The following is a 23564-nucleotide window of genomic DNA, read 5'->3' as shown; positions in this document are numbered from 1 at the left end:
TGTGAATGAAGTGGCGTGAGCCACATGCCCTCCTCCTCCTCCTCCCCAGCTGGGGCCTTCGCCCTTCCCTTTGCTGGGGGGACAGGGGAACCAGCCCTTCCTTCCCTGGTGAAACGACCATGACCCAGAAAGGCATTCAGTGCCATCAATGCACTGCTTGAGAGATCTCAGCTGCGCTTTCCATCCTGCTGCTTCCACTCCTGGTTTCTAAATCAACTCAAGGACCAATGGGGAGGGAGCCCCCCGTGCTCATTCCCTTGATAAATGAGCCCCTAAACTGATCTCTGACCTCCCTGCATACTTCTCCTAAGTTACTGCTGACCCCAGAGGCTCTGCAGTCCACTGTCCTTAAAGGTTTGACTTTGGTTTTCTGTCAGGACATACTGATCAGGAACAAAAAATAAACCCACAACTTTATTACCATACAATTACTCTAGCAGCACAATCCCTATTCTTCTATTCACTCATAAGGTCTGCCATATGCTTCTGATTAAAGTACTACATCCAGTGTGTTTTCAGGACGTACAAAACAATACAAAATCTATTAGGTTAATATAATTTCACATTTTCTTCAAAATTAGTAATAGATATCCTACTTAACAAAAAAAGGTCATAACATACTAAATTTTAAATATTAAATATTACTGCTATTAAGTAATTGATTTAATTAACTTCAGAGCTGAGTCAGACTTGGAATACATGCTTTTAAAATTTCAAAGAACAATCACAACGTCTGTTTCAGATGTGTATTTGTTTAGCTCTCTTCTACAGTCTTTAAATATGTTCAAATAGTGCTCAGATTGACTTCAATAATGCACCCCTCAAAACAATTTTAAATATGCAATTAAAACAGTAAAACTACAAAATAACATCTTTTTCTGTGGAATACTGTATTAATGGTTTTCTTCCATTTAAAGTATTAATATACTGAGGTGCCTAGCACATAATTCAAGGTTACCACTTCAGTTTTCAGAAACTTCTCTATATAATATCTAAGTTTTCCCATTCCAGAACTGTTCTTTTTACATGCCTACCCAAAGAGTTTATCCAGATATGTTTCCATTCAAACTGTAAATATAAATAAACCCCTGGGCTTTTACATTTTTCATTAATGAACACTTCTCTTTTGCTAAACTACTTTTAAAAGCATCCCATTTTATTAAAAAATATATACTGTAGTGCATCTCAAACAACCTACAGCTACATGGAGACCTCAACAGGTCAATCCCAAACTGTGAAGGAAACTTCTGACTTTGAGCAGGAGGAAGGTTACTGATCTCTACTTCATAGGAGGAATCTTTCCCAAGTGGGGAAAGAGTGGGACTCCGGAAGAATCTTCCCTTGTCACCTCTCTCCATCCAACACAAAAGGCATCTCTTTGTCCCATAGTCAAAGATGCATCAGACAGCAAAACTACAGATGAAGTGTGAAGTGCTTTGGCAAGAGCTGAGAGAGAGGATACACTGGAAAAGCAATGGACTTCTAGTGTGATCACTCCCACTCCACGCCAATAACAGATTCTCAGTAAAACATATTCCCTGGCTGTTATAAAAAAATGGGGTTGGTCAGGCAGAGACAGCCATGGCAGGAAACAGAGTAAGGGTTAGTACACTGGTTAACTGAGAGAACAGGGACTGGCCACAAACTATATCTTTATCTACAACACTGAGTAGATACTCTATAGTGAAAAAAATCTGTATATATGATGACGATGAAATCACCCAAGAGGAGTAACAGATTTAGCAGAAGTTCAACAGATACCACTCCCTGGCACTGCAATGAAGTCTAATCTTTCCCTGCTCTTCTCTGTCCAACAGGATTGCATTAACATGAGCAGTGAAGTACAACTCCAGTAATTGTGTTTAAGCTGAAAAACATACATTCTGACATGTAAATTGATACTCATCTCTGCATAAGTCATTAACCTTTACATTCAAAGCAGAAGTCTCTACTGCTTCAGAAGAGAAGCTGGTAATAGTAATAGATTTAGTAAACCTTGGAGTTTACCAGAGCAAAGAATTTCACTTTCCTAGTGTTTCATGACTATTTCTAAATAACCAGGAATAAACAAGAAGACCTGGAAATCCAGAATTTCAGTGCAACCTTTTTATGCAGAGCACACTCAACTGTTTTCATCTTGATTTCTACTTACAATTCATTGGCTTTTTTTGCCTGTTCTCACTTGCTCGCTATTTCCACTGTTATCATCCACTCCCAGCTCATCATTCTGTTGATTTATATCCTTTTTCCCTGATCCTACATTTATGAACATATTCATTTTGTGGGAAAAGAGTCAAGTTCTTTCCCAATCCAGCTTTAGGGTTCGGTACTGAAAGGGTGCAGGCTATCAGAGATGCAACTGCTCGGAAAATCCTGCTCAAGCCAGTGGCTCTGGACTGGAACAGGCTCAGCAGCAGTAGAAAGGTGGCAGATGAAGAGTGAAATCAGTGCAGCGGTGTGCAGGGTGCCAAGAACACTGAGTGCAAACAGATTCTGTGGGCAGTGATGGTGGAGGCTTCTAATTAGCCTCCACTGGGCACTTCCAAGCTTTTCACTTGGTTGAGCTGACTGGATTCACACAGAAGAGCAAAAGCCTGTTCTCTGACATTAGGAAAATAACCCCACTGCATCCTCCACCTTGCCTCTCCCGCATGTTTAATGAAATTCTACCAAATATGAAGGTGCCAGTTTCCTGATGAAACACGCAGAAAACTCTATTGTTGCATTGCATCTGTTTATTAAAAGCAAATGTACTGTGCTTTACTGACTTGGCTGCAAAACAGTAAAGATAAGCATTTCATTTGTGCTAAGTGCTTAAATACATGCAGAATGATGCTAATACTCAGTGTGCTGTACAAAATCAGCATTATTATATTTTCTCAATATTATAAAATTATTAAAATATGGAACTTACCTTAAAAACTTTAACTACACCATGAGATAAAATGAGTGGTATTTTTATAAATTAAATCAATAAAGCACTGTTTAGGTAGCCCTCACTAACAGAGAGCATGTGCATATGCCTCTGAGAGGCACCAGTTTCTATTTAAAATATTGTTAACACCTGAACTATTGTGTTTTCTCCTATCACATTATGTTTTCCCTGCAATATCTTAAAATTAACCAGACTTCTCCATCTGATTCAAAAACAATTAGCCTGCTCCTCTTCCTTCCCCCCCACCAGTGCTGCTGGTTACATTTTCATACCAGTGATCCTGCTCAACAGAATGGTGGAGCAGCCTTTTACATCACGTTTTCTTTCACTATGGCAGGCCAATCTATATTGGAAAGAATTATCTAGAGGTTCAGACATGTCCCTAGGAGAAAATTAAATTTACCCCCCATGCTATTTCCCTAACCAAGTCCAGGAGACATCAAAAGCTTTCAGCATCCATAGGTACACACTCAGACTTTGTTACCCATAAATTTTAAAATGCTTGGACCAAGAAAATAAAATTCCAGACACTCAAGTGTCCTGTTTTGCAATTTGTTACTGGCAGGGCTAGCAGTTTTTGCAGCATTCCTCAGTCTTGGTCGCTGCTCCCTCCCATCTTTGATTCAGCAGTAACTCCAAATGCCAGTTGTCAGAATACCCAGCCCACAGCAAGGGGCACCTCTGACAGGAACAGTATGGCTTGAGTTCCAGTTGTTCCAAATAATGGAAGTCTGAATGCACCATAAACAACAGGCAAATCTCAGAATAACTCTAGCATTCTGAGAATGCTTATCCATTATGTGTTATGCAGCACTATTATCAGAATGCACAATCTACAATACACATTAAGAGTCTTCTTAGCTAATGTAAATTTGGACTTTCAAAGTAAATATTTATTTAAACTAAGACAAAGCACTTCCATTATGACACTAGAGTTCCAGGATAATGTTAACTTCTTTTTGCTTTTTTGAGCATGTACAGTAGCTTCAGTAAAAGCCTTTACAAACACAAACATTAAGTACGCTTCTGGAAACAAGTATTTTATTCATCGTCACTTAATGAATTCATTTTTTGGTTACAAAAGAGACGTGACAAAAGCTGTCATCTTTTATTCATACTAGAGGTAGGTAGAAGAGACTGAAAGTAAAAAAACAGAATATGAATAAAGGAAATCTTCACAGCATAGGAAACAGTTTTCAATGGAAATCTAAAGCTGAAAATTTATAGATAAATCTGATGGAAATCTTCTGAAGTAACAGGAAATCGGGGAAGAATGCCAGGAGGCCTACATGGATGAAAAAGTAGCCCCTGGACAAACTTAAACACAAACAGGTAGTTTAAAATGGATGGAAGTAGGGCAAGGTAGCCCAAGAAGAATATAGAAAAATTGTCTAAACAGCCACAGAGATGGTTAGGAAAGTAGTGGCAGAAGTAAATCTGGCCAAGGACATCCATGTAACAACGCCAGCTTCCATAGGTACATCAGCAACAGATGAGGGAAAATGTGGGTCTACTCAGGAAAGATACTGGTAACCAGTTTACCAGGACATGGAGAAGGCTATGGCAGTGCCATTTTGTCACTCAATGCCATTTTTTACCTCTCTCTTGACCAGCAGGTATCCCAGCCCCGTTACCTGAGGTGCAAAAAGTGAAAGCAGTGACTGGGAGAGTGAAGAACTACTCACTGTAAGAGACTGGGCTTGACAAGACCTAAGAAGCTTCACAGTGGAACAGGTAGCCCAGAGAGGCTGTGGGCTCCACCTGCTGAAGGCAGACTAAATGAGGCTTTGGGAAGCCTAATCTGGTGGAAGGTTCCCTGCCCATGGCAGCAGGGTTCAAGACAGATTATTTTTAATATTCCTTCCAATCCAAACCATTCCATGATAACACCAATAAAGAAACAAGTGACAATCTAATAGTCAGCTTTTAGGAAGGGTATTTAACTTAATTCAGTAGCTGAGCAAAAAAAGGAAAGACACAAAGTCTCCTACCCAAGTTTGTCTTCATCCATTAACTACCTAGATAAATTCCTGACATAGGCATCTCTAGTAAATGCCTCATGTTAGGACTGACTCCCAACCACATACTTATATATATTGCATAGCCATAATGATTTTATTATTCATATTTAGCACAGCTTTAGTTGCCCCTGAAACAAACTTGAAAAGCAAATTGGTATTAGAATGGCATCAGCACGTTCATTACCTCACCCTAAAATCTAAGGAAAGTTTTTTCCTAATATTTTTAGTTAAGTGGACATACATTAGTATGAGCATACAAATTTAGAAGCCTGTTGTGTAAAAGTTTGCTTACAGAAAATTTGGAACAACGTAAATATATTTTCATTCTTCAGTTATCAAATGAAGACATTCACTAAGGGAAAAGCCAGACACAGACTTTTTAATTAAAAATATCCAAGCCTCTGTTGGGTAGGAGCAGCAGTATCTAATTCCCCAAGGCCAGGTGGCAAAATCCGGTGTAGTAGTTATTAAAAGAGCAGTAAAAAGAGTATGAGATGATCAAATCAAAGTCCATGCAGAGGCTGAGACAAAGTGCCTTGCCTGAGTCCTGTCCCCATGTGAATAGGTGGGGGTAGCAGAGTGCTGGCAATTGAACTGTTTTCACTCTGCACAAGAAGCACTGGAGATCTGAGGAGAATCTGAAATTTAACCAGCAGTCTGGTTCCTCAGGTCTTTGTCTTAGTCTGGGCACAGAATCAGGCTACCTCATAATTTATGTTAATCATATTCACATCTTAGGTCTGGTCATGACTCATCATGGCTTTAAACTCCGTGTAATTTTAGTGTAAGCATGTAAATCAAAATTAAAGATACACTAGGAACAGAGGGCTAGAGATATCTGTATATAACAATCTGCTGAAGTAGAAACTAATTTATAAGGTGATGTGACATAATGTAAATTTGGACATTCAAAGTAAATATTTATTTAAACTTCACACAGAAGGGCAATATTTGATAGCACCTGTTGTAGCCACTTCTCCTAAATGCATAAATTCACAAAAACAGTAGTCGCCTAAAATACTGGGGTTTAGATAGCAGAAGCTATCTAAAGGCCAAAAATATTATTTTAAGGTGCTTCATTTTCTCTTAAAACCTTAGAAGTGGAATTTGATTACTTGTGGAAAATCTGCAGTTCATCTACATTTTTCATTAACCAGAAAAAAATCCTCAAATCTTTAACTGTACTGGACTTTCTACAACAATAACAATATTTAATATACTAATATTTGCTTCCCATCCATAATGCACAGTAAAGCTACAGCTGCCCTATTGACAATGAATGTTGCATCTATCTCAAGTCCAGTTATCTATCAATAACCATCCACCATCTCCTAAAAGGCAAAATCAAGTAAATAAATTTGCAGAAATGGAAGAATAAAGGGTCAGCAACTAGAACTGCTGTGATATACTGGTATATTTTGGAAGTCTGTGGCATAACTGTAGTAAATGCTTTATTTGTTACCATTAGTCAGAATATGAGAAACATTTACTCTTATTAAAAGTTAATTAAAATGTTTTTTAATTTTAATTTTTTGATAAAAAGTGAAATAAAAAGTTTTGGAAATAAATAGGAAAGTCAAAGCATTGTATTATCCCAGAGCTGGTGGCTGGAAAACAACAGGAAAAGGACTGGAATAGCCATTACAGCCTTCACTGCCATGGTACATTAAGAAAGACAGCAGCATACAAAGAACAAACATTTTAGACACAAAATAGCATTTTGCCAAAGCCCTGTTTTACATCTAACAGTCCTTGCAGTCAAAAGCCAAATTGCACTTGGCAAGTAAATATGGGGAATTTTTCATTACAAAGATATGCAATATGCAAATGCATAATGGTTGTCACGGTGGCCATATTTTAATATTTTATTTTTTCTTTTTGTAATAAGAACATCTCATTTGGTCCAAACACCAAGCTTTATTAGCAAAATCTAGAAGTGCAAAAGTCGTTACTTTCTGTGCTGGATGCTGCTGTAGAAGAGATGAAAACTAATTAATCCAGTGTATTTTCAGTACATATTTCTCACAGGATGCTCAAATAAAGTTCATCTGGTTCTTCATTTTTCATGATACAGCAACTGCCAGCATCACTTGCTCACACATATAGTAATCTACATAAAATATGTTTAAATGTTAGGACAATATTTAAACACTTTAGGACAATATTTTATGTAATCCTGCATTGATAGCCTTTTTAAAGTGGCATTTGTACACCAAGTAAGTTTGACAGAGAAACAAGAGAAGCTTTGTTAAACAATTCACCTGAAAATTTTGCTTCAAATTAATTTAGAAAAATATGTTTTACTGGACTGTATATGTTGAAAAGTGCATTACAAAATCAAAGTTAAAAACTTAATGAGATTGAGTTGTAACTACTCAACTTTAATGACTTAAAAACAGGTACTATAACAAATGATAAACTACTGTAACTATAAAATGCAACTTATCTTTAACTTGGAAGAAGTTTCTTCACTTGGTTTACTGAATGACATTATGAAGTAATTCTATCAGTAGTACAGCTCCTGTTCAACTTTTATCTTCATGCATTGCAATTAAAATTATCTTTAATCATGGCTGATGGTCATCTCCCTCAACTCACGGGAATGTTCTATAACACAAGTAGGTGAAATTTAAAGACAAACAATCACTTTTGAACTTACAGGTTGAATATTGGCTAAAAAGATTTTCACATGTGGGGCCAGTCAGTGTTTGTCTTTCCCTAGCTATGGAAACCCATAACTTACATTGTAGCAGTATCAGCATAATTTATCCTCAGCTTCACATGAACATTTCATCAGAGTATTTGCTGAGACACTGACTTGCCAGCCTTCCCCAATTTTGTCCTGGCACAGTAGACTCAAAACAAAGCATGATTCATTTTTGCAGTTCAAATCCTTACTATTATGAAAAGCTTCCAATATTTGTACTCTCCTCTGCTTTCCTTTTCTATCAGTCAGGCCCCAGCTTTATTTCATCACCTATCTAAAACTATTCTAAACACAGTATAATACATCTGAGTGTTTATAAAGAGGCAACTTGAAGCATTCCCTGATGTCAATTTGCTATTTCTAAGTGCAAATACTGAGATGTAATTGAGATGGCTAGAAGAGACAGTAAATTGCCTTAAAATATTTAAGAGTGAAGCACTGCTTTTCAAGAGAGATCATAGCACCTTCATACAGCAGTGGCAATCAGCTCTCTCTGCAGTCACAGTGGGACAGAAGATCTTCCTTGGTAAGGGTCGAAGACAACTTCAATATCTGCAGAAAACAGGAAACTTTCCTTCCCATTCTTTCTGTCCGGTCTGACTATTGTAACAGTTCAGTAAAACTAAACATGGGAAAAAGTCCCTTTATTTCCTGTAAGGACAACCTCATAGCATATGGGAAGAAATTAACACACTCGTACAGAATATAACTGCCAACTTCCAGGCATTATTCTTAATAAACAGGATCTCATGCAGTGTCAAAGAGATAAATGAACCCTCAAGTAAAAGAAAAGTTATTGCTATCAGCTCTTCACTCTTCTGCCCCTGCCCACATAAAGAATCCTTCCAGGTATATTACAAGATATTTAAATGTGGTCTGCAACCAATTAGTTTTCTAATTTCCATTCATTAATTCCAGTATTATTATTAATGGTGTTTGTGTTGTTCTGTGTAACTGAACTACAGAACCAACATCTTAATAGAAAATGAACCTGTACACTTAGAGAAAACAACAGATACAATCCTTCTACTTCATATGTCTCTGCTGTAACTCTAAGCTGCAGAAAGATCTCAGCTCTGCCAAAAATATTTCCAACATTATGGAAACAATCTACAACCTAGCACTTCTGAAATGTTCAGTCACACCCTTCTGAAAACCTGGAGGTCTCTTTTACTGATAAAAGAGATTAACTAAAGACAGCTCACACACTGCTCTCTCCAATAAAAATTCTAATTATCTCTTGATAATTATTGAAATTTCATGTTTTAATCATAAAATAAAAGCAAATTAGCACACAATAACTAAATTAAAAGATAATGGTATTTTCACACCTCAAGCTGACTGTATTTGAAGATGTCTAACAAACACTGTGCTTGTACTGCTCCACACTCACAGCAAACATCCAATAACATGGTTAACTTCTGGGACCATGAGCAGCATCTAATTTAACACTGCAAAAGCCAGTGATGCCTGTCCTATTAACACATCTACTGCAGTATGAGAAAATTTCATCACATACCTGCCATGTTTCAAAGGGGAGTTTTGTGCAAGTTTTCGTTTTTAGAACTAATTTTAGTAACCCTTTCCTCTTCCTTTTCTTCCTTGCTAGTGTATTTTTCCTTTATATTTTCTCCTTCCTGTTTCCAGAGCACAAAAATGCAATCTCATATAAATACTGTTCATATTTATTCCTGGTTGGCTACTTAATCCTTCACTGAGACATCTTCCTAGATCTTTTCCCCATTCACATGGCAAAACAGATTGGTAAGAAAAAGCAAATGGCAGCTACAATTCATACTTCAAGAATCTTGCCCAATCTCTAAAAATACCACTTGTCATATTTAAAGGTAAGTAAAGAGGCAAAAAAAGTGCCTCAGTAAGGGGCTAACTACACATTGCAGAAGGATAAAGAGAATTTTAATGTTTTTCAGTCAAGAAAGATTATTATGACAAGTATAAGGTACTGAATTGTGGCTTTTCTTATCATAATTCAGTACCTCAAACACTTATTACAGTTGTTTGGGAATGTTAGTTTTTGCCCTCTGAAAACTGTATGCAAAAGACTAAGAATTAAACTAGGCAGAAGATCAATGAAATAGAAGAATTAATCACAAAGGAATTTGAAAGATGATTGAACATATGAAAAGGGTTTCATAAAAAGAATAATTAGATTTCCAACAAGAAAAATAGTGATGCAAGTACTTAGCAAATTTTTTTAGACAGGATATTTAAAAGGTGTAAAAGGAATTATTTTATGGGATACACATTCAGAAGTTACAGATGCCAAAAAAATACACAAATACAAAAGTAAAGTGATGAAACTCAAATCATTTAGTTTGCAACCAGGTACAAGACCTACACTCTTCAGGAGAGACAGCTCCCAATCCGGAAGAACAAACCCCCTAAGTAATGCTACTACTTACCATTATGAAAAAAAATACTGTGTTGTAGTTTAGTAATGGTATCCCCAAGTTAGTGCTTCCACTGAAACCACACATCACTGACTCACTCAGCCCCTGCTCCCCCCTTCCCTTGTGGTGGGCTAGAAAGGAGGATTTGAGGCACAAAAGTTAAAGATCACAGGTTGAGATGAGAACAATTTACTGGAAACAGCAATGAGATAAGAAAACAAACAGTAACAGCAACATTACTAATGGCACAGGGCAGGAGAAAGAGGGGAGTGATTCAGATGGAAACAGCAGTACCTGACCACTGCCTCCACCATGCTACCTTGACCAGAAGGGACCCCTTTCTCCCCAAAGGAGATTGCTTTTTTCCCATTTCAACCAATTATGTGAGATGGTGTAGAATGATCACCATGTCCTAGCCATGCTCCCCCTGTCTACTGCAAAAATTAACCCAGTCCTGGCCAGAATCAGGGCAACTGGGATAGACCTTTCCTTAAATCTGTCACAGCAAGTCATAGGCTCCTTCCAGCATGTCTCATTTTAGGTCTTTATCATATCCAGCAAGTTCCTTTCTAAGTATTATTTTATCATACCTTTCATGAACAAAAACCAACAGGCACTAGCAGGAAGGAAGCAGCTCTCATTATAAATGTAGGGTGGCCATTTTTACAAAGGCATTCCATGAATCGAGACTTATTTATTGCCTTCCTGCTTCCTACAGCTTCTGCAAAATAGCTCTCTCTCCCAGACAACAAAAAGGTAAATACAAACTATTCAGCCACAAGCATTTTACAAGTGACACAACACAAACTTTCTCTACAGGTGTGTGTCACTTTTTCTTCCCTCTACCTTGTCAGGCTCTGGTATCTTTTTAATCCAAGTGGTGCTCATACATTTCAGAGCTTCAGTTGCTGCCACATCTATTTAAGTCTCAAATGCCTCTGTGACTCTTAGAGCAAAGACCACACTCTACAGAATGTCTTTGAGATCTAGAGTCAGAGGACGTCTCAAAGCATGCTGTCACATGCCATTTCTTCTAGGAATCCAGATACCTTACCCAAGGAATTTAAGAATATCATAACTTAGCACATACTAAGCAACAAAATGAAGTTATTTTCCAGTCTTGTTGCACAAATTCATAGCATCCCAGACATCAATCACTCTGTCACAACATATTTGATTTAGGCATAAAGAGACTAGGATTGTTAAGTTAACATATAAGAACATTGATCCCTCACTCTAGGAATGACTCGTTTTAAAACAGCCATAGAAAATTAACAATTTTTTTCACAGGTCAAATTACAAAACACTTTTTTAATGTAAATTCACCATCACATTAATTCAATAATAACTTCATTTTGAAGTGAGAATTCATATAAAACTTCCCTAGGAAGGTCAAGGATTTAGATTCTTTATTCTGCCTCACTCATCAAGATATTATCAATTTGTCAAGGGGCCTGAATCACACAAATTATACTGAAATGAAGAAAGCCACTTTACTACAATGTATTACTGTTTTTTCTAGTAGTCACTTGAGTTCTGTTTCTCCTACACATTCCCTTCATGTTCTTCAACCTTGAGCTTGAAAGCTCATCAGGGATGCCAGATGACTTGGCAGCCAGACTGTCAAAAGCACAAAAGGACAATCTGGAGGTTTCATGGGACCTAAAACAAGTGTCAACCCCTAATTTCTCAGTTCTGTCCCTACAACAGGATAAATTCAACTGTAAGCAACCTATGAGACAATCCCAGGAGCAATCAAGCTTGCTCAAAATGAAGCTGGCTTTGAACACTTATCCTTGCAGCTTCTCAGACATTTTAAGTAGGCAACCATTCTTTTAGCATCAATTATATATGAAGGGAAAGGGCTGCTTTGCTGTCAGAGTAGTGAACTGGGAATCAAGACATCAGATTATAGTTCTGGCTCTGGCACAAACTTCCACAGGGAACCAAAAATCAAGATCTAAGTTTCCCATTTGTAGAACTACACAGGTTTGATTTATTAATGAAAGCAATGCACTGCGACATCTCTGAATAGAAAAATAGTACAAAAGTGACAGATTATCTGTTTCCTGAGCTGAAATTTTTGAAAAATCCTAAAAGTGCGTACCTGAGTCTTCTCTTGAATTTTAAATAATTGGTCATTTGCACTGCAATTTCAGAGTATAAAGGAAAGTAGAGATGCAAACCTGAAAATCCTGCTCTCCTGAAATTGGCTGAAACTTCAAGGCAGTCAGCCTTTTTTTCCTGTCATGGCAATAAATTGCAAACTGATGAGTCATGGAGGTTGGAAAGGAGGTCATCTAGCCCAATTGCTTGAACAGAGCAGTGTCAACTAGAACAGGTAGTCCAGTCTTGCCTAGATGACCCTTAAGCAAAGTAGAAAACATCCTCTGAGCAACTTACACCAGTTTTTCACCAGTTTTATTGTAAGTAATATTTTTTCCCTTCACATCACGTTGGAATTCCCATCTTCCATGGCCTCTCCTTCCACTGTGCACCTCTAAGAGGAATGTGGCTGCATCTTGCCCTCATCTATCCATCCGTGAATTGTAGACAATAAAAATTCCACCAAGCCTTCTCAAAGCCAAAGAAACCTTTTTCTCTCAGCCTCTTTGCAGCAATATGCTCCTGGCCCCTCCTCGCCCTGCTGGTCAGTCCCAGCACCAGACTTGTGTTAGTAGGTAAATTTATTTCTTCAATTAGGGAGCCAAAAATTTGACTCTCAGAGCAGAGGGGTAAAGAATCAACTCCCTTGACCTACTGGCAATGTCCTTGCTAGAACAGTCCCAGGATGCTGATTCTTTTCTGCACTGCAAGGAGGCAATTGCTGACTCGTATTCCAGTTCTTCTCCACAAGTACTCCCAGAGTAACATCTAAAGCTTTCCAGCTCCCAGCCTGTACAAGTGAACAGGGTTATTCCATCCCAGGCACAGGACTCTACCACTAAAATATATCACCCAGCACCAGATTCAGACACCTCTTGAACACCTCCAGGAATGGCAACTCCACTTTGCTATCTTCATTCTTGCATTCCTCCTGAGCAGCCAGTCCCACCCCAATCCACATGCTCACCAAAGACAGTGATAATCCTGCTCAATCCCAAGCAAAATGCATGTAGTTGAGTCCTAAAGCAAAAATAGTTGGACAAAATTTCTGAAGAATATGCATGAGTACGTGACTACAAGAAGTTCTTCAAGACACTTGTAAAAAAGAGTCTTCAATAAAATTCATTACCTTGCTCAAGGCTATATTTCATTCATGGGTAATCCAAATCCTTTCCAAGCAGGGACATATACTTTACTTAGAGATACATGGTTGTAGCCTTCTACAGATTAGCAAGTCATACCAATCAGTATCTTAGGTCAACTCCAGCTAGTCTGTATTTTTTTTGGCCAAAAGGCTGCTCCTTTTGGTTTCTAACATAAAGAACTTTTCAATTTCTCACATGTTGTAACACTGTGACAATGACTTGAACTTCATCTAATTGACAAAGTTGCTCTGCATGCAGACCTTACCAAATAAATACAAACCAAGCTTGGGATACCTAGTTTTAAAGCTTAGTGTTTATAAAATGATGACAAAAATTACTACTGAAGTGGGTTGAAAAATATGCCTCCATAAATGTTTGAAATCACTGCAAAGAGCATATTATTCAGCAGCATTAGGCTGCACAGAATAACTTAAACCTGGAAATTTTGATGGATGGTGCCCTCCAAGCAGCCTCTTCTAAATTAGCAGCTCACACTACGAATTTGTAAAATACATATGCCAGGAGAGTTAAGACTGAGCTATAAGGCAGAGCAAAGAAATAACCAGCACACTGAAAATATTATCTATAAATACAGATAAATCATGAAGTTGTACAAAACTTCTAAGCATATTATAGTCTTCGGAAGATTAAGTCTTAGTCTACAATAAGTCTTAAGAACACAAGTTTCTCTGGAACAAAGATTTCCCCCTTCAGTATTCTAAACTTTTCACTCAACAGCTCAACAAACCATCTTTCTTCCTAAAGAAGAGTTTTTCACAATGCAATCTAAGTGTATCTGAGAGCAGTAAGAGGAAATACATTGAAAAGTATGAAACATTTGTCATTGTCTAGCATAAATCCTTCCAATTCCAAACAAGATAAGATATGTATTTGAAAATTCTTCAGAAAAACTCTGCTTTTTGCCATTGTCCTATATGGCATGAACTCTGCACTCACGTAAAGATGCACATAGATACACACACAAAAAATCTTCCTTGCTAATCCATTCCATAAAGCAGAGTGGTCAACCTTAGAGCATGGGTTACAAAGAAATAAACAGCTTTTAAGCAGTTACTCCTACTCTAGTAGAGACCACAGGTGGTGCCATTGATATAGACAAGCAAAGTCAAAAATAGAATGCCACACTCACATTTTTAGTTAACACTTAAGCAAGTTAAAAACAGCAAAAATTGGAAGTGAATGGAAAAGATATTGACTTTCTATGGTAATTGTGCTTGCACTTCCTTTTGACTTTTTATGATGAAGTAGCCATAGAATGCTGTTTTTCTTTTCCTGAAGAGAAAGGAAATCACATAACCTTATCAAAAAATGCAGCCAGCTAAAACCCTTCCCTTCCATTCATTTAAATCCCTTTTATAAAATATAAATGCAATTATGAAAAGCACTATGAAGTCACTAATCATCACTATAATTGAGATATACATATAACATATTCAGTGAGTGGGACTAGATGATCCTTATGGGACCCTTCCAATTTAAGGTATTCTGTGACATATACACACAGGCACACAAAAACAGCACACACAGATACTTTGTTTTTGTCAAACCACAGCCATAAAAGATCACTTATAGATTGTTCTTTTTTGTGGAAAGCCCAAATCTATGTTTATTATATAGCATACCCATTTGAGGAGTTTTCATCCATGACATAAATCCTCTATTGCTACTCAGGGTTAGTAACACTGAATTTGACTATAAAAGTTACCTGAAGTCTCAATTACTACAATCACTTCTCCAAGTAATTAGTCTGCTCACCAACCAGAGAAATATGTATTGAGCCAAGAGACAGGGATTGTTCAGCAGGGGAATACAGATCCCGAGGAGTCACATAGACACTGAAAAGGCTGCACAACAAACCTTATAAACAGTATCTCTTTATACCAATTGAATGGCAAGGATTCAGCTTCCCTTAACAGGGCACATTTAAAGAAAACTAACCTTTTTTTTTTCACTTTAGTGCAAGCAGAAGATAGTACAGTAGGCTATAATAAAATCAAACTGATACTTGAGAGTTAACTGGCAGAAACATATATATTCACTGAGAGACTCTGTAAACCATACTATAGTCTACATAATAAACTAGCTTTGTTTTTTTCCCCCAGCTGCTTCAAGATCTAACAAGTCACTCCAGCTGAGGCTGTGGGGAAGGCTGACAGAAGTGCCAACATCTGCTTCAATTCCCATCAATGTCAAATTTGTCAGAACCCAAAACTGAACCAGAGAAACAATCTCTGCCATAGAAAATTAAACTCTGCTTCCATGGATATCCCCTGAAGACCAAGTTTAGCAGATCAATTACATTTCCAATTTAAATTCCAAAATAAAGTTTATTTCCAAAAAATATATATGTTTATATTATATATTTATATATACCTACATATATGTACATGCATCCTAAAATTCTTTATGGCCTAGTTTACCCTTACTGGCTGGTCCATTAGTGTAGATCACAAACATAAGAACTAAGCGTTATATCAGATAATAAGGTGAAAAATTAAACTAGCCACTTTTTAGCAACTCTTTACTATTAAATACTTTAAAATTTCTCATCAATTTCTGCCCACAGTTGTACTGGTCTCTTTACTACTGCTATGTTGAGGATTTGAGTATCCTGATTACACAGTAAATGAAACCTCGCATGAAAATATTCGGCAAATTACAAAAAAAAAAAAAAATCCAACTATATTTTTAAAACTCTCATTAAGAATCATATATTCCCCAGCATAAAATCACAGACCAATGAGAATCTAAGAAAAGTTTATGTAGTTTTGCTCTAGCTAGCTAGTCATAGAACAGAATCGTTAATGTTGAAAAAGACTGCCAAGATCATCAGGTTCAACCAATAATCCAGCACTGCCATGTTCACCACTAAACCATGTCCCCAGGTGCCACGTCTACATCTTTATTACCTCCAGGGATGGTGATTCCATCACTTCCCTGGGTAGCCTAGTCCAAGGCCTGAACACCCATTCAGTGAATCAATTTTTCCTAATATCCAACCTACACTTCCCCTAGCACAGCCTGGAGCCATTTCCTCTTGTCCTGGCACTTGTTAGCTGGGGAAATAAGACTGGTTCTTACCCCACTACAGTTTCCTTTCAGGTACTTGCAAAGAGTGATAAAGTTTTCCCTCAGTCTCCTTTTCTCTAGGCTAATTGTGCTTATAGGGCAACATAGGAAATTTTCCTTATGTTTACACAGATCACAGTAAATATAGACATTTGGTCATTTGCTGTAAAGAATGAAAGATGAGGCACATATTGGTAATGTCACTTTTTTTTAAAGCATCTTTACCAAAAGTACTCAAGGTAATTATTAATTATTCAGTCACACAATTGGATGACATAGAATTATTTTAGACGGCACAAACATTCACTGACTGTTGCTTTCTGTCCCCTCCAGAAAGTGCATTTTGCTAAGAAAAAAAGATTTTCCTCTATTCTTGCACGTAAAGCTTCTCTTTCATTGGAAAACAGATATTGCCACAGGAAAATGGTATGAACACCAGCAAGAATATCCAGAAGCAGAAAACATCCAAATGTTAATTTAGCCAGTAAAGTACTGGCTAACAGAAACTTAATATTGTAGGTTATTTTAAAATATAATAAAAACCTCTATCTACAGATATAGCTTTAAAGGCATTTATTGTCTTAAATTCTTCCATCGCTTGGTACTTTTAAGAAAATGTAGAAGGAACAAAACCTCTGGTATTGCAATGACACTCTAAATGTAATAAAACATCTGAAGGAGAAGTATAAGCATTTATTCATAATTTCCTGGGCATGCCTCCTTCCTCCAACATTGCTGCAACCACTGGGAGAGACTTAAGTTTATCCACCTTACATATGTTTACATACCTCACTGCAATTGGCCCAAAATTGTTATTGCTCTGTATCACTGAAATCTCAACAGACTACACTACTACAGTTTATTACTGGAAGATTCAGGAGATACAAAAGAATAATATTAATACAACCAGACCTTTTCACTCAGATTTGTTTTGTGATGAGTGCAGATGTAACAAAATATACTGTATTTACACAGCATAAATCCAAAAAAGAAGAGGTGAATGAATTCACATAGGAATTACTACTCAGCTACTTCTTTCTAATAAAGTAACAAATATATCAAGTCTTCTGCTTTGCACCTTACAGTGTTACAGACTTTTGACAGAACATATAAACCATGCTACTTTGCACTACACTGATAAGTGGAGGATAAGCAATCATAGAGGACTAGGGGGAAAAGAAAATACTTTAAATAACCAACCAGAAATCTGTTCTGAGCAATCCTCTTTAATTTCAGTGTAAACAAAAGAACCTCGCATATAATAGGTATGTTTCCAATGTAGGGAAACCAGCAAAACATTTCCCGTGTTGACACACACCAGCAAGTCACTTCCTCCTTATAACCTCTTCATTCTCTAGCCATGCACAGGGCTTTTTTCATTTATCAAAGTGAACACCCTGTGAATATCCTACTAAGTACTATGAAAACTGCAGGTACTCTGAGCAAACTCTTAGGGAGACTATAACTGCCTTTAGCTTCCCAGTCATAAAGGAAATGTGGTTTCTACCACAATGAGCTCCACTGACACCACCAAGATGATCTAGAAGCCTGTTAACTTTGACTAGAACATAAACCCCTTCTGCAATGATGGTTTTGATGGCTTCCATAAAATCAATCTGATGGTCTCCAAACTAGGCCTAGTCCAGTGGCCCTCATAAATCCACCATCACAGTTGATCTCAACAGCAGACCTCACAGGTAGACCAAAGGAAAGCTCAGAAGTTGTTTCCTCAAACAAAACTGAGGCATAATTAGAACATGTGACATTTCTCTGTGAAGGATTTACATCTCTGAACTGTCACTTGAACCCTGTCCACAATCATTATTTAATCTGAAAAGCTGATGTAGAAGCAAGTATTTAACACCAACCCTTCATCCGTTCTCTACATTATTTATTTAGATCATCTTGATCCAAACTGCAAAAAGACTTAATACTGAATTCAGTGTCTGGATAGAACTCGAAACACATAGAAATAGAACTTGAAATACCTCGAAATTCTGATCCTTGGGATAATTTGAGCACTTACTGCTTGAACTCAAATATCTATGTCTAAAACCTTGGAATACAAAATTAAAGATATTACAAATTCTTCAAAGTTGCTGAATCCAAGACTCTAGCATACACCAAATTTATGGCTTAAGGTAAAATATGGAAGAACATTGCCTTAGAATAGGTTTTTTTTAAAATAGGTAAAACCTGATCATTAAATGGAAAGAAGTAAAGTAATTGTATAGCCTCTTTTTCAAATATACATGCTAAACTTAAAAAAAAAAACCCAACATATTGGACCATTTACCATTTTTCATGGTTCTGCTGAGGATAAACATATGGAGAAAATAAGCTACTCTGTAGATCTTATTTCTCTCCAATGTCTGTGCTTTTATTCTCCCTGTCACAGCCAACTTAAGAATTTCCTCTTTCATGGTAATAAGCAGAAAGTCCACAATTCTCAAGGCAGCAAAGCAGGAAGTTTGCAGTTGGAAGGATTTCCCCTCTTCAATGGGACAGGAGGAGAGAAATGTATGATGGGGCTACTGTGAAAACTTTTGCAAGCAGCTGATTTGGACATATTTATCAGAGCCCTAAAGTGATGCTACCAAGATCAGGCACAAATGAAACACCGCCCACATCTGTTCTGCAATAATTTGTCACTTTGGCTTTTTGAGAGAGTGAGAACTCCTGCCTTTCTGACTAGGGTATTACCTGGTACCAATAATCCTATGAACAGTGATACTCAAAAGTAGAAGGAAGCTAAAACTGTCACAACACAGCTCAGCAGAACGCGCTACCTTCCCAGCTGACCCCGTATCACAAGACAGGAGTGAATGCCACATGTGGCTTTAATGCCAAGCAGCTGCTGCACACCAGCACCCCCTCTGTCCTGCTCCCTCCCCCCTGCACCGCTGGCTTTCCAAGACTATCACAAGTAGTGGAACTGCGGCGCCCTAAAATGAACACAAGCCCCCACACCCCGTAGGTTTGGGGGAACCCAAACCCATCACCCCCATCCGCTTCCACGCGCGGAGATGCGCGATCACCAGCGCCAAAGTGCGGCCGGGGATCGGGGCGGGGGGGCAACGTGCGACCCCTCTCCGGCTATTTCAAAACCTGTTACTCTCCCTCCCTCCCTCCCTGCCTTTGAAGCCAAAGCTCGGGGTGTACATCCCCGTCCCGGCGGGAGTCCCGCTCAGCTGCGGGAGCGGCCGCGGCCCCCGCTCAGCTCACCGACACCAGGAACTCCAGCGTGCCCACGTAGTCCCGCTCCGTCTTGAGCAGCTCGTTGAGGACGCACACGCGTAAGCGAAGCTGCTTCTCCAAGTCCTTCCCGCTTTCCCCCTTGCCTTCCCCTTTGCTTTCTTCTGTCATGGTGCAGCGAGGAGGGTCGGTGCTCCCAGCCCGGCGCCTTCCCCCGAGCGCCCCGGCGCTGCGCTGCGGACAGGGACAACAAAGACCCCGCCAAGTCACCCAGCGGGGCCGGGCTCCGGCCGGTCCCAGCCGCCGTCCCCGCTCACCCCGCTCCCGAGGTCCGCGGGCGACGAGCCACCCCCGAGCGCGCTCCTTTCCCGTCAGGAAGGGGACAGAGCCTGGAGGAAACGAGCGGTCACTGGTTCCCAGCTCGCCCTGCTAGCTGAGAGGTTGGAAAGCCTCCGCAGCCGCACAGCCTTGGACATTAATCAAAAGCTTTGTATCCATGTGACTCCAACCCCTTCCCCCCCTCCGCTAAATCTCAGGAAAAAGGAAAGGAAACAACTTCAGGGAGGATTGCGTGCCAGCAGCTGCCTGTTTCACACACAAGCTGCGAGCTCCAGTTTGAGGCTAATTGGAGACCTCCAACAACAGAGTAAAAGAATTATAAAAATGTCCCAGCAAGCTGACTGGTCAGGGAATCGGCAGTTGTTTTTGTTTTGATTTTATCATCAGCAAAGAGCCATTTCGACTTCCCCTTCCACACCTTTCCCACGAGATGTATATTACAATGTGTATTAGAAATACGAGCTGTGATATTCTCCCTAACAAACATACACGGCTAAGCATGTGCTGAGCGGGTACAGAGAAGTTCTTTGAAGACAGTAAGGGGGTTTAGACTGGCTAGTTAGTTCGTTTATTGAAACAAAGTGCTATAAACTCTCCACATGATACAGTTTTCCGAACTGCCTATCAGATTCGCATGATACATTAAAAGGATAAAAAACAATTAAATAGGTATTTCAAACAGCTAGCAAAAGGTGTACAGCTACTTTAGAAGAGGGGAACTGATTTCTTGAAGACTGAAATATGTCAGGACACTACCATATAAATTTTAAGACCACTGAAGAAAGCTGAAGTTTTCTCTGGCTAGCTCTTCAGTTTGTGACTGGAAAGAAAATACAGGTCTTACAATTTACATACTCCATATCAAATATCTTTCTAAACCTGCCACATCCAAAAGTGACAGAATAAAATGAAAACCTGAGCGTGAAACTCTTCTACAGCTGCAGAACAAATTGAGGCAGTGAGAGGAGTCCTTTAGTGGAAGAGAATAAGCAAATATATTTGTGTTCCAATAACTAGGCATCATCAAGCTGTCTGCCTCAGACATTTTTTATGAAACAGAGAATACACTTCCCACAAGAAGTTCCCCAAAGAGCAGGAAAAAAAAAAAAAAGCCTATTTCTTTGAATGTGACCTACTTCCTTGCATCCTCCCCTTCCCAAACAACACAAACAGCTCCTGTGCATAAAGACAAGGCAAGGAGCAGCAGTTGCTGAGACAAACTCTGCCATATGTATCCTGCTCAGCCATTTATGCATGTGCAGATAAGCCTGGAACTTGCCTGCTGACCTCAACATAGCTCCTTCCTCAATATGGTCCTGGTCCCTTTCAAAAACAGACACTGATTATCACAAAAATCAAAACCTCATATTTTTGAGTACCTCATGACCCTGGTAAATTTGGTTTAAATGGACTGATGGGTTGAAAATCCAAGCACAGCTCACTGAAGCCTCTTTCTTTAGAAAACCTGTTTAAAATAGACACCATGTCTGACGATCAGCTCAAAACTTTTTCACCCTCTTGGTGGGCTTCGTCTGTGAGACACTGTCCCAAAGGCCTGAGGTTTTGTGGCATCTGCCCTGATCCTAATGGAGACAAGGTGCTTCACAATTGCATTAGCATCAAGAAGGCTACTTCCAATCACCCACTGAAGCCCATGATGAAGTTCTCAAGTGATAACCAGAAAAGATGCAAAGTCACTGGAGAAGAACACTATTGTTTCACACTCCTAAATGCATACCCTCAGTCATCACCTAATGCCTCTAACTTGTTAAATTTCCCACCAAAAATTTAAAATCAAAACTTGTTAAATTTCCCTCTTTCTTTTAGGAAAGCAGAAGTAAGGGTCCACTATATTCTTTTATTTCAGACATTCTCCTGTGCTCTCAGCTTCAACAGTGTGCCATTGGTTGTCACATTCCCCATGCACACTCACAAACCAAGGTGACAGCTAAAAGAGGAAGGAGCAGCAGCTTAGTATTTCTTTCTCATCACCTATAGAAGAAAAAAAAGAAAAAAAAAAAACAAGAATCTCTTCCCTTTTAATGTTTGTATCTCATTGCCAGGAGACCTTAAAAGCCAAAGTGATTCTTGTCCTAGTTTACACTCCTGCTGCCCTCACACAATGCTCCTTCATTCAAGCAGGCAACTCCAGCTATATCTGGGCCAGCAAAAGCATTAGGGACAACACACAAGAGATTTTTATGACTCATCTACAGCCACTGAACCCAGCAAAACCCACTGCAGATGTGCAATGATAGGAAAAGTCATCCTAAGTGCCAGACACAATCTATGGAAAACATACGTGCTTATAGGCTCAGCCAATTTCCCTGACAACCTGCTTGAAGTAATAAAGACATGGGGCAAATTACTCTTTTCCCCTATTTTCAGGAAAAAGCTAAATTGCTCCAATTTTAATTGCTCCAAAATTAAGTAAAAAAGGATGAAGCAGAAGAAAGGTAGAACATAGAGACAAAGGATTAAAAAATTTAGCCTGAACAAGATATTTTAAGCAACTAAACAGCTGTTTTTACACTGTGATGTACCAGGAAACTTGACTAGTAGATAACTTGTTTCTGTATTTTAGATAGGTAGTGCTATATAAAACAGTGTATTGATTATGCTAGCATGTGGGAGACAGCAATCTTTACTCCCTATGTGGAAAGACACTGATTTGGAGAAACTAGAAAAATCATACTGTTCTCATGCAATGTTATAACTCTGGAATGCAAAAAACTATTTTGGCCCAAGGGTATTCGAGGCCCAAGCTGGATTTCTACTTAAAATCCTGTTGAAAAAAATATGGCAACATGTATGGCCTATACACATAACTGAGGATGGATGTGACCTCTCCAGATCTAGTCCAACCCTTCTGCAGAAGAAGGCCCAGGGCAACAGGACAGGCTGTCCGGCCAGGTTTGGAGTAACTCCACAGATGGAACTCCACAGTCTCCATGGGAAACATGTGCCAGTGTTTGACCAGTATTCTACAGTTAAAAAAAAAAGAACACACTTGTGTTCAATCAGAATTTCATGGTTTTTAATGTGCACCCATTGCTTCTCATCCAGCCAGCTGGCACTAGTGAAGAAAATCTGGCTCCCTCTTCATCATTCCCTCCCATCAAGCATTTAGAAACTAGGACAAGATTACCATGAACCTTCTCCCTTCCAGGCTGAATAGTCCCATCTCCCTCAGCCTCTCCATGTATGTGAGATCTTCCATTTCCTTTGTGTAATCTTTGTGGTCCTATCTGATGATCTGGAACAAGATGCCTCATTAAACATCTTATGTATGACAGATGATAGCAATTAAACTTCAATGATCTGCCATGGCACTTATGGTCTCTATGGGAAAACTCCATGGATTTGTTTCTGTGTTGCCACTGGATGATGGATATCAATGCAAGACAGCTCCAGTGTCACACAAGAATGAAGTCAAGTGTTCTGCAGGGCACATTATCTTGTATTACAGCACTGTAAAGTATTCCCCAGTTCAGCCGGGATTTTAAAATTGTCTTCTTTTCAGAGAGCTGAAACAAATTTCTATATTCGGGGGAAAAAGAAAAGGACAAACAAAATTCCCTAAGAATTACTAAGAGGCCCATGCAAAAAATGTGA

The 23564-nt window shown here is 38.8% G+C and overlaps 1 protein-coding gene across 1 annotated transcript in view; it reads right to left on the bottom strand.

Moving 5' to 3' along the window:
• The window catches only part of PREX2 (phosphatidylinositol-3,4,5-trisphosphate dependent Rac exchange factor 2), a 169533-nt gene extending 149645 nt beyond the window's left edge, over positions 1-19888 (bottom strand). Inside the window, exon 1 of the mRNA XM_014873008.2 lies at positions 19641-19888. Coding sequence (XP_014728494.1) covers positions 19641-19781 — 141 coding nt within the window. The 5' untranslated portion in view covers positions 19782-19888. The remainder of the gene's footprint in view (positions 1-19640) is intronic.
• Positions 19889-23564: the final 3676 nt, after the last annotated feature.

This window comes from Sturnus vulgaris, chromosome 1 (assembly GCF_052056855.1).
Source record: "Sturnus vulgaris isolate bStuVul1 chromosome 1, bStuVul1.hap1, whole genome shotgun sequence".
Classification (NCBI taxonomy): domain Eukaryota; kingdom Metazoa; phylum Chordata; class Aves; order Passeriformes; family Sturnidae; genus Sturnus; species Sturnus vulgaris.
The sequence above is the reverse complement of the archived record's forward strand: the minus strand, read 5'-3'. Positions and strand labels throughout refer to the sequence as shown.